This window comes from Protopterus annectens, chromosome 3.part0 (genome assembly GCF_019279795.1).
Source record: "Protopterus annectens isolate FY-2018-M chromosome 3.part0, PAN1.0, whole genome shotgun sequence".
Lineage (NCBI taxonomy): Eukaryota > Metazoa > Chordata > Ceratodontiformes > Protopteridae > Protopterus > Protopterus annectens.
Genome location: NC_056731.1, coordinates 5,015,573 through 5,032,357, shown reverse-complemented (window position 1 = coordinate 5,032,357; position 16,785 = coordinate 5,015,573). Strand labels below are relative to the sequence as shown.

Here is a 16,785-nt window from a genome sequence, read left to right as displayed (position 1 = left end):
GTGTGCCATAGAGCTGATGTAGGTTAATGCTATTTTGTTACATCAGCTCATGTCATTTGCTGAAAAAAGTACTGTTTTATTGTTAACAAATAGCCTCATTAAGGTATGACTTCAGCATCTGAGAATATTGTCCTGTTAAAACACTTCATTTAGAAATAGTTCTTGATGCATCTGATCAACAGACTGGCTAACAGGGGAAATGTTTGGGCTTCTTCCCATTTAGTAGGTGGGACACCCACTGACAGAAATGACTGCTGTACATTAGCTCTCACAGTCAATAAGTACAGCAGTCATTAGATTGATTAATGATGTGATATTTGGGTATTCTATGCAAAACTAAGATACAGTACATATAAAAGAGACCTTGAAATCATCATTTGCAACATTGAAAAAATTATAAAACTCCCTCTCTTTACTTTTTACATTGAAAAGTAGGCAATCAATAAATCTAGCATGAACATCACAATGTTTTGATGATATGGATCTGTATATATATATATATATATATATATATATATATATATATATATATATATATATATATATTTCTTTGGATCCTCAAAAAAACATGAATATGTTTGCCTAGATAGGTTGAATTTTAACAAGTCACCTTCTCTCTTTTTTGGGGGGGATATAAAAATTCCCATTAAAATAAAAACAAATTCTAAGTAAGCTGATTGCACAAAGCAAATGTTAAAAGTCTCATAGACATATTCTGCAGAAAAAACAAACAAACCAGTGGAGGAGGAGAAAAACGCCAATGAATATCCACAAACTGAAATTGCAAAGGCACAAAGCACCACGTAGTGAAAACACAGGTTTATTAACGCAAAAAAATTTTAAGTATAACACGTTTTCGTTACACAATGCAACTTCCTCAGACAATATCAGGGAGGGGTCCCTGGGTACACAGTTAATAAATAAATAGGTTAATTGATAGCAATCAACTTTTAAAAGAAACAAAAAATGATTTTAAAATATTTTGAGAACATTTAAAACAAGTTCCAGAACATATGTACATGAAAAACAATCATATACTAGTACATTTATACTGAGAATAAAATAAATACTGTTTGTGTAAAATATAAAAACTTGAAAACAAGTTATATGTTGATAGCCTTAAGCTTCAGCAAAGGCTTAATAGAGATGTAATCATTTAAACCAGGTTCTTTGTTTGATTCCAAAAGTATCTGCCAGTAAGTTTCCTGACATTCCAATTTCACCTGCCATGGTCCACCCCTTGGGTCGTTGGTAACACTTTCTAACACAAAAAACTGATATTTAGCTGTGGGGCATACTAATGTGTGCTTGTACAGAGCATTGGTGTTATTCTTTTTTAGTATATCATACATATGCTCGTAGATTCTGCGTTTTAATGTACGTTCAGTTTTGCCCACATAGTATACCGGGCAGTTTAAACAACAAGCTAAATAAACCACTCCATGGCTGTTACAATTGAAATATGCTGTACCCTTGATGGTTTTATTTTTGACTGAAAGATGTATTTCTTCATTGTGCACAATATAAGAACATTGTGCACAAGATCCACATCTGTAAGTACCATTGCGTCTATGGGAAATATGACACTGGGAAAATCTTGTTTCCAAAATGTTTTTTACATTTTTCCCCTTACGGAAAACAGTTCTAATATCCTTGCCATGTATATTCTCTAGGTCAGTAATGTCCTTAAAAATGTCCCATTCCTTGCAAATAATGTCCCGGATGAGACCAGAATTTGCACTAAATTCTGTGATGAAAGCTTTTTTGTAATCTAATTGATTATTCAATCTATTAGGGACATTGACAGATGGTCCCAAGCCTAAAATAGGTCTAAACCTATCTTTTCTACCCTCTTTGACTTGTTCCCATATATTGTAAATAAACTCTTCTGGATAACCTCTGTCCCTAAACATTTGGAACAGTTTGTAACATTCTACTGAGAAGTCTTTGTCATTAGAGGTCATTCGGGAAATTCTGACCAGTTGGCCCTTAACGATACCCCTTTTTTGATGCAAGGGATGTGAACTGTTAAAATGTATATAACTATTAGAAAACGTAGGTTTTCTATAAACAGTGGATCTAAAAGAACCTTGATCAATACTGAGGAGGACATCAAGATATTCAACCCCACCTTCATGTATTTGATAAGTAAATGTTAGGAAATCTATGGTAGATGCCAAAAATTCCATAAAATCCTTTATAACAGCTACGGGCCCTGTCCAGAAAATGCAGATATCATCCAAGAATCTAAAATAAGCTGTCCAGTGGTCCTTAAAGGGACTGTTTAGAACAAATTTATTTTCCCAAACAGAAAGAATGATGTCTGCATAAGTTGGGGCACAATTTGCCCCCATGGCAACAACGGACACTTGTTTATAGTATTCCCCTGAAAAGTAAATAAAATTATTGTACAAAACTAATTACATAAGTTCCAAAATTACGAAAATATCATTGTTACTGATGTTAGGGCAGAGTGTAAGTGCTTCTTCCAACCATAATAACCCTGTCTCATGTGGTATCACAGAGAACAGGTCTACCACATCTATAGTCAGGAACTTTAAATCAGGAACTAAAAGTTCAGGATTGACCTGTCTCAAAAATTCCCAGGAGTCTTTTAGTAAGTGGCCAGTCTTAGGCCACAAACTCTTGAATTTCCAATCCAAGAACTTAGATAAAGGGGAGATCTTGGAACCTTGTGCAGCCACAATGGGCCTTAAAGGGGGATCCAAAATATCTTTGTGTACCTTGGGTACTCCAAAAATCGAAGGTACCCTAGGCTGAGTGTTATCCAAAAAAGTGTAGGTACTATAATCAATGGCTTCTTGATCTAGTAAGTCTTTAATGGCTAAGTCAATTTTTCTATAGGCAATGTTAATTTCATTGAGGGATACTATACTGTATCTAGACTTGTTGTTTAGTATGGTATACATTTTGCCATCATATGTGACTTGGTCCATGATAACCGTACCACCCCCTTTATCTGGTTCCATGACTCTAACACTGGTATCTTCCCGGAGCTCATACAACAAAGATTTTTCAGAAATAGACAAGTTAGGTGAATATCTAGTTTTCCTGAGTTGGTTCCTGATTTTCTGTTCAATCCTGGTTTCCAAGTTTTTAAGTTGTGGATGTAACGGAGGATTGAAGGTACTAGATCTATGTGGACAATTTTGGTTGAAAGATTCTCCATTCCCCAAAATGTTTTCAAGATTAATTTTTCTTATGAAAGATTTTAAATCAAGTATTACCTGGGTAACATTGCTGCACCTATTTGGAATGTATTTGAATCCTTTCATAAACAACTCAAAATAAACATCAGTAACATTTAAGTGACTATAGTTATAAATAGTGATTCCTTCCTTGGTGCAAACAAGGTCATGAGTGTCAGGAATAATTTCATTGCCAATTTCTGTAGTTTCTAATCCCAAAATTGGACTTGAGTTGGAAAATTGTCCCTGTTGTTCCTCGTCCCTTCCCTGTAATAATGATGTTTGGGGGAAAAAGACTGGTCCTGATACACTTTACGTTGATTACGTATCCTCTCGGATCTTCTAGGGAATGGTTCTTGTCCCTGACCCTGAAAAACCCTCTGTTTCAGGTACAAAGTCATGAGATGTAGTGTTAGAGGCTGAATCCTGTTTGTGTGTATTGTGATACTGAAATTTACTGGAAGGTGGAGCAGGATACTGGCATCCCTCATCATACTCTCTAACATCTCTGTGTAATTTTTTATACTTTCTTTGTAAAATTTCATTGCATTTACTATCAACATCTTTTCTAATTTGGTAATATTTCTTTTTTTCTGTTTCAACTTGAAACATCAAATCACTAGTAACAACCTGGTTAATAGTTTCTATATCCTTATCTAATAGTGCAATTTCCTTCTCATTCTTTTTAATAATGGCTTGCACAATCTCAAGCCCACATTTGTCAAATGCATTAATAAGTTCAACATAAAATTCGCTAACTACAATGACATTATTAGGGTATTTATGAACCCTAAGTCCTTTAGGAACAATGCGTTTGTCGAGACATTCATTAAGGTACATATTGTCTAATAGCAAACTGTGGTACCTGTATAATGAAGTCTCGAGTGTAGATAAAGAGTCCTTAAAACTGCATCCCTGGTTGGCGTTTGAAATGCCTTTTCGATTGTAATCAAAACTGGGAACTTCCTTGTACCAGTCCTGGAACGAGGTAGGTGGTGTGTTGTGAGTTCCATTAATATCATGCGCTCCCAAAGAACGTTCGTTACCCACCTGCAAGGCTAATGGTGTTCTGAAAAAATCTTCAGCAGATTGATGACGTCCTCGGCTAGTCGACAGGAAGGAACCATCGATGTTAGAAGGAGCAGGGGTGTTTTTCTGCATATTCTACAGAACTTAAACTAAGCTGATGTTAGCTGGAATTGTCAGTTAACATTTGTAAAGCATTCCACTGTTGCTTAGTCAGGCTGTAACTCATTTTGAAATTCTCTAACTGTGAAAATAATTTATGTAAATGCCTTCTCATCAAATCTTATTTTTTAGGCTCCTCTCTACCTTGACAACTAAGCCTCCATCCATCCTGTATATCCTATGGACCTATTTGTTGCTCTACAGGCAAGAGCCATTAGGTCCATTTATCCTACTGGGATAAGAGTCAGGTGTCATGAGTGTGGTTGCCATTTGCAGTGGATTAGGATCTCCTTTTCAGCTCTTATTCTTTGCACATGCCCACTGAGTTTTATACTGGGGATGTGTAATAGGTGGTCTACTGCTCACTTCTTCAGGCAGTGCAGGGCTGCAGATGACCCTGCCTCCACAGACCAAGCACTGCTGCATGTTTCTACAGTTTCTAACAGGGACACTGATGCATGTGTGTGCCTGCAGGCATGTACATTATCTCTCACACTTGAGAGAGGTCGGTAGCTTAACCCCATTATTTCTCCCCCTGCCAGCTCATATAGATGCCCAAACCCTTAATTGAACTTGGGTTGCCTGGATCATAATCAGGTCTTTAACCCCAACATTAAATCATGATGATGACTAATAGCCTTTGAGGCATAGGGGAATATAAAGTTCTTGATCTTAATGATACTATCCAAAGAGGCATTATTCTTTTGTTGTTGTGAAAACTCACTATAATCAGAAAATACATTTTTAAAATAAAGATTGCAAATAAATGAGATCAAATTTAAAAGAACTTCTGATAAATTAATATCTGATGCCAGTTTATATCCTCAGTTCATTGCCAACAAGTAAGCGACTTAATTTTCCTCATTTCATAAGACTTTTCTGCATGTCCTTGCATTTTCCCTATCCCACCTTGTGCTACTGACATTATGTGATGACTGACCAGCTCTCTTCAGTCTTTTAGCATCTGAAATACTTTCAGAAATATTAGGAGAAGATTGTTGTCACTCTCTTTGGATCCCTCAGTTTCCATTTATCCTGGTGTGATTCTCTAATCCTTTTGGAAGAACATCACCTGAGATTGTGACCAATGCCACTAGCATCATTGACCTTGTTTTGTTTATGAAACCATCTCTGGCTTTGAAACTCTACTCTGTTTCATATATATTTTGTTATGGAGTTTACTATAGCATCAAGGTTTTCTAGACTAGTAAATAGTTCTTTCAGGTATTCCTTGGAATTAACATTCTCATTTGAAGTTATCTATAATATATTGTTTTGAAGTTTTTCAGTTTCTTGTAAATGAAAGTATTGTTAATTTGGTTAAATCCTGTGATGATTCCTAGACCATTACAAGGAACACTTCAGAGCTGTCTGCTTATAATGGGTTTTAAAAGCAAAATTCTCAGCCAAAAGGGTGATAGGCTAGCTGAGTAGAGAGATAAAGCCCTGACTGTCTAGGTGACCCTGGGTCCATTAGCTTCTGGGATGACTGATTCTGTTGGGAGGGAGGATAGATGCTGTCTGTCTTTGGGGAGGAGGTGGCTATGCCTGCTGCACTGGTGCCAAAGAATGGAAATTTCAGGGTACAAAAAGCAGGAGCTGCTGTAGGAACTGGAGTGCACTATGACTACCCAATCCAGTGTCTGTAGTTCCTGTCTCACATGTGAAGGAACATACATGCATGGACACAGCAGGAGTGTTGGCAGTCCCTGAAGTGATGCAGGGGTGCATGTCACACCAGAAGTGCCAGAGAAGGTAAAGCCTTAATAAAAAATACTCTCAAGCTGGGATGCTGATGAAAGGTCAGGCATCCTTGCTGTGTCACTAGATGATACCTATCTTTGCCCATTGTAGGATCCTACCCATGTGAATCTGAGGATAATCCTAACTGCCAGCAAATGAATGGATCTGTCTACCATTCGGGTTCACTTGTAAGCAGACAGAGAGGGAGATTAAGATCCTCAGGAAAAAAATTATATTTTTAGTGCTAATCCTCAGTCAGTTTGGTGGCATATCAGCTGTCACATTTTGTTACATCTTTCTAATACCGAATAAATAATTAATGTCCTTACTTGTATGACACTGCAAAGAATCAAATATTTTCTGACATTCTTCAGTAGGACCATGTAAGGAATCCCCACATGAAAGGCTAACATATCAAAAGCTATATCCAAGTATATTGCTCTTTACTCAAAATGTATTAAAAATAAGAAGTGCACATATCTAATCATGAATATAGTACATTTCAACACAGTTCAAATAGAATAATCAAAATATTTTATAGATTATTATCCAGAACATTCAGCTCAGTTCTAATAAACTTAGAATACTTTACAAAAACTTTAGAACTGAGAAAAATTATGAAAGAAGTGTATAGTCTATGAAATCTAATACAACCACTCTTCTGTTCTTACCTTCTCACTCCACAAATTACAGCAATTACTGTCCAAAAGTTTGAAATGTTTCAGCAGTTCTGCTCACAATGGAAAACTCCAAGAAAACAAAAGACCATATAGTAAAATGCAAAAAAATTATTCTAGCGCCTCGGTGTAACCACCTTTAAGGAATAACACAAGTACAAAAAGCACACCCTTCTTATACATCCATAAATTACATTCAATTAATTAAGCAATTAATCAATTTACTTAAAATTATTCATTTAAAGCAAACATTTCCAATTCAGCTCATTATTTAAGCCTCTAGGTTTTATATTTTAAAATGCATATGCTTTCCTTATAGTTTTTGTTTTAATACATTTTCATTCTTCTCAATACACTCAACCTTTTCTAAAATGGTACCATATAACAACCTTTCATCACTATTATGATATTTTTTTAAATACAGGCCAATAGTTGCTGTAATTCATATATTCTATGAAATGTCTTTATTTTGCATCACCAAATGTGTGATATAAATATCAAAATATGGGATATATATGTCTTTTTTTCATTCACAAAGAAATATGATGGGCTTACTATACTAGCAAAGCTTGACTGTGAAATTTTGTAGTCTCTCTTGTCAACTGGTTGCCTTCACCCCATTGCAATTGTTATATTTGTGTAACAATAATAAAAACATAAGTGTAGTTCTAATCTGCTGACAAAATTTAAAAAGACAGAGATGATCTCGTCTAACCAGACTGCATTGTTCCATCAAAATGTATTAACTGAAATCATGCTCAAGCTCTCTGTGCAAACATTTATTTTACCTCTGTTTTTTCTACCCCTGTCAACAAATACTTGTATGCTATATTGCGCATAGTGTACATAACGCACATAGTGTACATAGTGTATGATTGCTGATACTTCTGTAAATAACAGAAAAGAAAAGGAATTTAATACAGACAAGATGCATAATATAGAAGTCATAGAACTGGTGACAATAAACCGAAAGGCACCAAACAACATACCTCTCAACCTCTTATAGCAAGACATCTGGACAAAACCATACACAATGGGGGACAAAGGCCTAAAAATAGGGACATATTTTAAATATTGCTCTTAAAACCTTATAAAGTTTATAGAAGAACATATTTTTCATTAACATAAATTTTCTGAAGGGTATAAAGCTTGAAACTCAAATGGCTATCATTACTTTTTGACTTTAGTCCTCAGTGATTTGCCAATGATTTGCCAGAAAACCACAATTTTTATGAGAAATAGACCAAAAATATGAGGCAAAAATCTGGACATTCAGAAAAAATCTGTACGAAAGTTATGCTATACAACATCACAAAATATTACATAAACAAGTCACCGGATTTAAAAATTATACCTTAAAAAATATGCTGAAAGAAAAATAAATCTGCCTTAAGTATACAACCCCTTTACTGTTTAATCATATTTTAATTACCGGATATTACTTCAGTGTAAGCTAAAGTGGTGGTGCAGTGATAGCGTTGTTGCCTCACAGCAAGAGGTTCTCCTGTTCGATTCTCGGCTAGAGTGTGGGGAGTGCCTTCTGTGTGGAGTCTGCATGTCCTCCTCGTGGTTGGGTGGGCGTTCGAAAGACATGCATAAATGGGCATGCCTTCGTTGAAGGTTGAACATCGAGCTGGCACCTCGGCATTTGTTAAAATCTACTGCCAATCATTAGCGGACCGGAGTTCCGCTGTGGCAACCCCTAACCGGGAAAAGCCAAAAGACAACAACTATTTCATTGTAAGTTAAAGTCTGATTTTCCTTAATTTTGATGACCAACAAATCCACTGTCTTCTCTCTACCCCTTCTAAAACAATAACTGAAATAATGACTCAAATATGTGGAGTAGAAACATAAACCCCGACCATTAAAAAAAACAAAAAAACACCAAGAATAAAGTTGAATGAATGAGTTACATTTATTAGTTTAGTTATTGTTGATGGTTCTTTCCATAGTCCTAGAAGTTCATTTGTATATAAACTCTGACTATGGCCCAGCTGATCTGGGACCAGATAACAATGTACATGCTGGAAGAGCTAGGATGGGGAGGTCAGTGAGTGCAGCTACCTTCAGCTTGACCACCTCAGGGGAAGGAAGCAGGTCAATCCAGTGCTGTACTGATCTCTTTGTCACTGTGTCTAGAAGGCAACTCATGCATGGAAGGGTTAATATAGCACAGACTGGCATTGTACACCCCCCTGTCTCAGTAGAATGCAGATCTGTGAAGGGCGGGGTTAAATACTGAAACAGAAAATTTATTCTCCTCTCCAGTGTTTGTGCAGGTGTAATTGCTGGGAATGCTATGCAGTTCTCTCCAGCTTGGGGTTAGTTAGAGTCCATCTTTATATGTGAATTACTCAGGTCAGCAGGCTACTGGGATGAGAGTAATCCTGGCACATAAAGAAAGTGGGTGGGGGGTAGAAGATGTATCAAACCCTTTTATGATTGCATGAATGGGGCTTTTCACTTCAAATACGAATGAAAGGACTGAAGGCCAGATGGAGGGGGCAGATAGTTGGCAGGCATGAGGGAAAAAGATATACAAAGTTAAAAAATATGCTATGAAAAACATAAAATTACCAATTAAAATATTTAGGGTGTACATTTAGAGTTTTACAGGGATCAAAAGTATGGCTGATAGCTGTACTAACATGATTTGCCCTTGTAGCAAGCTACTGCATGTTGTAATATTTTGTGTTTCTGTAAATCTCTCAAATTTTCTTAAAGTGATCCATATTTTGGTATAATCCTCTACTGAACCCCTGTATCTCAGTGATAAAACTAGGCAGAGAGCTAACATTTTTTGTTTTGTCACCTGTGTCATCTGACAAGCAATAGTGACTATCAGACTCATTTCTTTCTGCACATATGAAAAAAATACATAAATGTGATAATTATAAAATAATACAGTAATGCTCTGTACTACACAAGGTTCATATTCAAATGTATGTGTCTGAAGCCAGAACACACTCTGTTGAAAATATAATCTAACCAGTCAGTCATTGTGAAATGTTATTCTGAATAAAATTTAAAAAAAAAAGTTTCCACCAAGTGTTGTACAAATAAAATCACTTCCTTTACTCATAAGATATACAGAATAGTAAGCGCTTTTTATGTTAACACAGACTGTGCATAAAGTGTTCCTGATGATATTTCAACCTCATGCATTATAAACAACAACCAATCAAATATTTACATGCATTTAATATTCAACCTCCCCTTCTCTTTAAATAACTGTGGAATGTTGCTGTAACCTTCTCTCTGCATCTGTACACCTGAAGCAGTTTGATTTAAAGCATTTAACATTTCTGCATCTATATCATTCAACCGAGCAAAATTGAAATCTAACAGAATAAGCAATGTTTATCTCTGCTATAGAGCAGTTGAATGAAGCGTGACTTAATAGAACAGTAACAAAGATATAACCTGATCACTGATAATAAAGAAACACCATAGTAAATGGAAGAGTTATCTTTGTGCTACATTGTACATCCTTATGGGGAAGGTCTTTGACTCACTGAGTCACACCTCTAGCAGCTTTTACACATCTTGCATCCAGAGCATTGTGTTAAAAATAAGCTTAAAAAGGGTAAGATAAACAAAAGGAAATGCTTTGTGAACAATAAAAGCTATTAAAACTCTACAGAATACAATGCTATCAGTCAGAAGTATTCTTTGCAGTGATAATAGTTACTGCATTCATGGTATTTCCATACATATTATTATAATGCACACAAACCCAATATTACATTTTTGCTAAAGTTTCACAAACAATTTATCATATCTTGCAAATTGTATAACCTAGTTATATATTAATACATTTTTATAAACCAGACATAAGCTTCCACGTCACATTAAAAATCCTCTATGAGTGCATACTTATTGAGATATATTTACAGAAAAATAAAAACATATGCTAATAATCAGCAGAATAAATACTGAATATTTTTCAAGATTTGCAACCTACAGTGGAAATTTGAAAGACGGCTTTCTTCAACAACAGCTAAGGTTTCACCTGGTGTCATGCAGCAGTTTGTATGTCACTTGTTTTTTGAAGTATTAATTAAATGGAAATATTATGTTCATAATTATTAACAAACAACTAGCAATATATCAGGTATAGTGTGATATAAAAGGATGTTGACAATGATTATTTTCTGTCTCCCACCATGTGGTATATTACACCATACCTCCTCAATAACATGTAGAGCTCTCGGTTATGAAAATATGAACAGAAATATGAAAATGTGAGCAGTGATTACTTTCTCCATTGCAGTGTATCCTAGGCTAACAATCTTAGTGCCATTTTGTTAGTAAGTCCTTCCATTTTCTAATGTTGCCTATTATTAGCTGGTAAATCATTTAGTAAATGAAGCAAGACCCAAAAAAAGTTATGGATGCTTTAAGGTGGTATGGGTGTGAACTGGAAGTATACAAAACAACACTATCAGCTTGAATGGGTTAAACCGGAAGTTTTCTCAAGAGTCATATTTTGATGCATCCAAATAATAGGGGGAAAAGCAATGTATACAACAAAGTAAAGAAAGATGCTTACTATAAACAATGTCTGGGATTCAGAAAGGGTTAATGCCAAAGGTAAGCCCTAACATGGGCAGAAAACCACAGGTGGATGTCCCTTCAGACTCAAAAGCAGGCCCACTGCAGTGATTCAACATGGTGTATAGAATCATTATAGTGGGCTGTCTCCACTGTAGTGCTAAATGGTAATGAAGAATTCCAGGGGCGTGGCCTATGCTAATTAACCTTATGTTCTCCGCAGAAATGCCTGAGGTTAGTGACTCATGCACCTGAGTGATTCAGAGAATCACTCAGATGTGTAAACTAGCATGGACAGCCATTTTAATTAACATGGCTAAAATGCCACATTCTACCATAACTCCTATGGCTGGTCTTATGCATAGACAAACTGGTCACCTGCCAAAAGTTTATTCAGGAGGGCTGTTCTAGCATTTATATATTTATTTATTTGAAGTAAAGAAATATGCCAGTTTCTATACTTAAGAAAAAATAAATAAATAAATGGGAGAAAAATGCCCCTAGTCAAACAATGTTGCTTCTGTCTCAGCTGCTCGGTATTTGATATAAAATAACTCATTTGTAAAATAAAAGGGTGCCACAAAAGTCTGAGTGGCTCTTTTGAATCATGTTTTTTCAATTGTTTCCCTGCCATTTCCACCCTTCCATCATATCCCCTTGCCAGTGGTCCCAAAGCATCATCAGCATGGAATGGAATACAGTCAGCAGAAGTGACTGTATCTGTGCTTGTTTTTGAGTCAGTGAAATGGCTATGAGTGTTTTCTCTTTCCATGTTTTCACTTTTTCTCAGCTATACAACACTCCTTGTATGTTGATTGACTCTGTGTTGTTAAATATGCTGTATGGATGGTAGAGGGGTAGGTTTTCCTATTCTTTTGGTTAAGCATATAGGTCCTGAAGTTAACCTAAAGGCTGATGTTGAGTCTGCATGGGTGTTGTGTCTGGAACAAATACCACTGATTTCCACCGAGTACAAACATTAAATTATCTTTGTTGCTAACACTGCTCTACAGTCACCCACACCTTCTGGCTGCTTCTCTGAAGAACTTTATGGGATTCTTCTTCTGTTCTTCTTTTAATGAAGACAAGTGCCTTGTTTGATCATAGAAATATTTTTTGTAGACTGGCTTTGTTTTAGACTCTTGTGTGTGATTCAATTTTTCAAGCATTAACAATGAAATAAAGATAGGAATTATGCACTTTAATTAATGAATCATCAGTTACTAAGCTGGCAAAAGACATATACTTTACATTTCTTTATACCTGGTAGGTTAATGACTAACTCATTAATAAAGATTGAAAGTAAAAGCTCAAGTAATAACTCCTAAGGGACCATTGATTTGATCGTTCTTGTATCCTATTGTAAGCAACTTGTTGATCCCTCTAAGGTGCTGTTCATCAGATAAGTTTGTTGCCAACAAATGGGCCCACCTCCATGTCACTGCTTCAAATATCCTATTCATATGTATAAAAATGGCCCTGAATACGTGGTCTTTGTCAGTGCTGTGTAGATATGGTCAGTAACAGTAGGACGACAAACCCCTTTAGAAACTCATACTGGGCATGGGCCAGCACATGATGCTTATTAATGTTGGCAAATGACTGGGAGTCTATATTTTTTTCAAAAATGTTAGTAAGGGGACTTAAATTGAAAATGACCTTTAATTAGGAGGAAAGGCTGGACAAAATACTTCATCTAGTGTATAACTACTGCGTGTTTAAATTATGAGAGAAGTATCCCTGTCATGTGGGAAACACTATAGTTATGAGCAAAGGGTCAGGCTGACATGTTGAGGAAGGAAGAATGCAGAAAGCTACCATTTTGTATTATATCTAATTTTCAATGTTTTGAAGCAGCTTTTGGATCATTTTGTTTTTGTTTGTGTAAATTGGACAACAAGTTGTACACTGTATTGTTCTGTCTGGCTGGTAGAAGTCTGCTGACCCCCTTGTCTACAGGATGGTACTCCAGGGGCCTCTTGGTACAAGATGTACTCTTTCATGTTGTTAACAAGTTAGTAGTTATTAATACAGAGAATTCTGATTGGGTCTTTAATTATGATCAGGAAGTTTGAAAGGTAAATCTTGGCATCAATATTGAGAACACATAGCACCTTATATTATTTTCAGAAAGATCTGATTATACTTTAATTCATGCAGCTTTACTTGCTCACAAAAAAAAAAAAAAAAAAAATCAGTTTAGTAGCAGTGAGTGGCTGCCAAAAAAGTGCACTGGAAAGCCAGTAAACACTTTATTCAGATTTTTATTTTTGGCCATATACCACTTTTCTGTTCTGACTCCTGAGCAATGTTAATGCTTTAGCTTGACAGTAGCACGCTAACAGCACTGAGACAGGATTGCCACCTTTTCAGAGGTCTAAAGTGAGACACAGGGTGTGTGACCAATAAGTGACACCACAGGGGGTGTGATTATGGGTAGAGGGTATGGTCAAGCATGTGACAACCTGAACATTCCAGAGAAGCAGAGACAGTTGGGAGATATGTTGGGATGTATAAAACATATGCCTAAGTACAAGTGCCTTCCCTTACAGTACATGACCAGTACAGCATACACACACCTTAGTTAGGAGTTCAGTAGGACACATGTACACTTAACATATTTTTATTATGAATGACACAATGCTACATATTTTTATTTATATACAGGTGTGGTTAGAAAGTCCCATGTAAAACACAACTTAAAGCATTTCTAAACTAATATAAACAGAGAAAATAAATAAAAATCACCCTCACAAACCATTAATGGACAATGTATTCCAGCCATTATCTTTATAAAAAAACAGCTACTAATTGAGCTTTGTGCATAGAATGCACTTCACATCTAAGCAGGGCAATAAAGAAAAAAAAACTGCATTCAGCCATTAAAGTATTAGTATTACTATCTTAACATTCACAATGAAGAAAGCAAAATAAATACCCCCGATAACAGCACTGCCACAATAAAATCTACAAGTACTATATGCATAAAACTAAATTTTACTTCTGAAGACAGCATTTGCAAAAATAAAAATAAATAAAATACACGCACATTTCCTCCTGTAAAAGCAAAATATCCTGAAACAGTTATTATAACATCTATTATTGTTATTCTAAAAGCACTACATTTACTTCTTAACAAAGCCTCCCATGACCCCATAAAATACACACACACACACACACACACACACACACACACACACACACACACACACACACACATACACACACACACACACACACACATACACACACACACACACGCACGCACACACACACACACACACACACACACACACACACACACACACACACACACACACACACACACACACACACACACACACATTTTCACCTTTAAAAACTAACAGTATAAGATCTATTTGCAATGTACAACACACCCCATTTACCTCTGAACACAGCATTAAAATAATAAAAAAATACATTAAAATAAATAGAACACATTTCCACATTTAAAAGTTACAAGTTATGCTAGTTGTACTTACCACACTGCAGAGCAGAACAGGGAAACTACAGACTTTATTTGTCTGGCTGTCTTCCCACTATCCTTCCCACTTCGCTGGTTACCTGTCTAGTTTCCCTTTGTCTTTGCTGGCTGACATCCTTCCCTCTGGGCTAGCTGGCTTGCTGGCCATCTTGTTGACTATGCTGTTAACTGGTCATCTTGCTAGCTGACCTGTTGGCATTTTTGCTGGTTGGCCTAATGGCTTCTTTGCTCTCTGGCTTCCTGGCTTCCTTGCTAGCTGGTTATCTTGCTGACTGACCTACTGGCCTCTTTGCTGGTTGGCCAACTGGCCTACTTGCTTGCTGACTAGCTTGCATCCTTATTAGTTTGCTGCTGAGCTGGCTGCATTGCTAGCTGGCCATGCTACCTTGCTAGCTGGCCATCTGGGTCTATATCATATGAGTGAATCGCACAAATTGCGAACGCTCATTATATCGAACGTACCGGACCTTGAACTTCCTATTGTAGGGGGGCTACACCCCCCGCTAAATATATATTCCAACTCCAAGATCGCACAGCAGTGAGGAATGGGCAAAATTACTATTCTTCACTGTACCGTGATCTCAGAAAAAGCACTTTGAAGTCCGGTACTTTGGATATTATGAGCGTCCACAATTTGTGCGATTTGCTCATATGATATAGACCCGGCCATCTTGCTGGATACCTTTCATGCTGGCCATCTTGCTGGCTGCCCTACTGGGTTCTTTGGTGGTTGACCTACTGGCCTTATTGTTTGCTGTTTGGCTTGCTTGCTGGCTAGCTTGCCTCCTTATTAGTTTGCTGCTAAGCTGGAAAGCTGGCCTTCTTACTAGCTTGCTGGCCTCCTTACTGGCTTGCTGATTGGTTTGCTGGCTTCCTTCCTTGCATTCTGGTTTGTTTGTTGGCCTCCTTATTGGTTTGCTGATTGGTTTGCTAGTCTCCTTACTTGCTTTCTGGTTGGTTTCTCGGCCTACTTGCTGACTTCCTGGCTGGCTGTCAAGCTGGCCTACTTACTGGCTTGCAGGGTAGCTGATTTAAAAAACAGGTCTGTTTTGATGATATCACAACCAAATTTCTGAATTGCTGAGAAAAAGTTGAAAGAGCAGCTTTTTTTCAGCAATTCAGAAATTTGGCAAAGGCAGGACTTTTTTGTGGCCCTTTGCTTACCGATGCAGGCAAAGGGATCATTAAATCCAAAACATGAGTGTCCCACTAATAGCAGGATGTTTAACAACCTTACACCAAGAGTGGTGTTTAACAATTGTTTAAGAACCTTTTTGACATCAGAATGGTGCCTAACAAACCTGTGGTTTTATTGATTTCAGAGTTTAATTACAGCATTCCATGCATTACATTGTAATAACAGTTAAGTTCCTTCTTATTCCTACCAATGAGATATTTTATGGTCTTCTAGAAGAGTTTTGGCAAGTCCATTTGAACTGTTTGCTTTTAGTATTCTGATATATTTGATTTTAGCTGTTTTGACAATAATTCTTTATTCCCTTCAAAGTGCTTACAATATTTAAAGCCCTCAAGATTGTGAGTTTCTTTGCTTTGCTGCTAGGCTCTGTCCCTTGCTCTTAGTTGAGCCTTGATCACTGATATGCTTCGGGGATAGTTTTTTCCTCTACGTGTTTGATGGCAAGATGGAATTAAGCTATATTGGTATTAGGGCATTAAGGAAGAGGTCCAAGACAGTTATGGGGCCTGTTTCCAATGCCTAGGATATGGCAATGTAAGCATTATTCCACCTGGTAATCATCTCCCCTCCTTTTACACTTGCTAAACTTTAGGCATCTTGGAAAAACATATTCTGATTACAAGGCAATGGGTGCTCCCTAAATTGGAGTGAGTAACAAACTTCATACACCTGGATGTATATTAATTAAAATATTCCAAAAAAGGTGCT

General features: G+C 36.7%; 1 protein-coding gene across 1 annotated transcript in view; it reads right to left on the bottom strand.

Annotated features, from left to right (window-relative positions):
• LOC122797335 (probable polyketide synthase 1) overlaps positions 1–1,964 on the bottom strand; it is a 125,795-nt gene extending 123,831 nt beyond the window's left edge. The window contains exon 1 of the mRNA XM_044066147.1: positions 1,472–1,964. Within this exon, the coding sequence (XP_043922082.1) occupies positions 1,472–1,964 (493 nt within the window). The remainder of the gene's footprint in view (positions 1–1,471) is intronic.
• Positions 1,965–16,785: the final 14,821 nt, after the last annotated feature.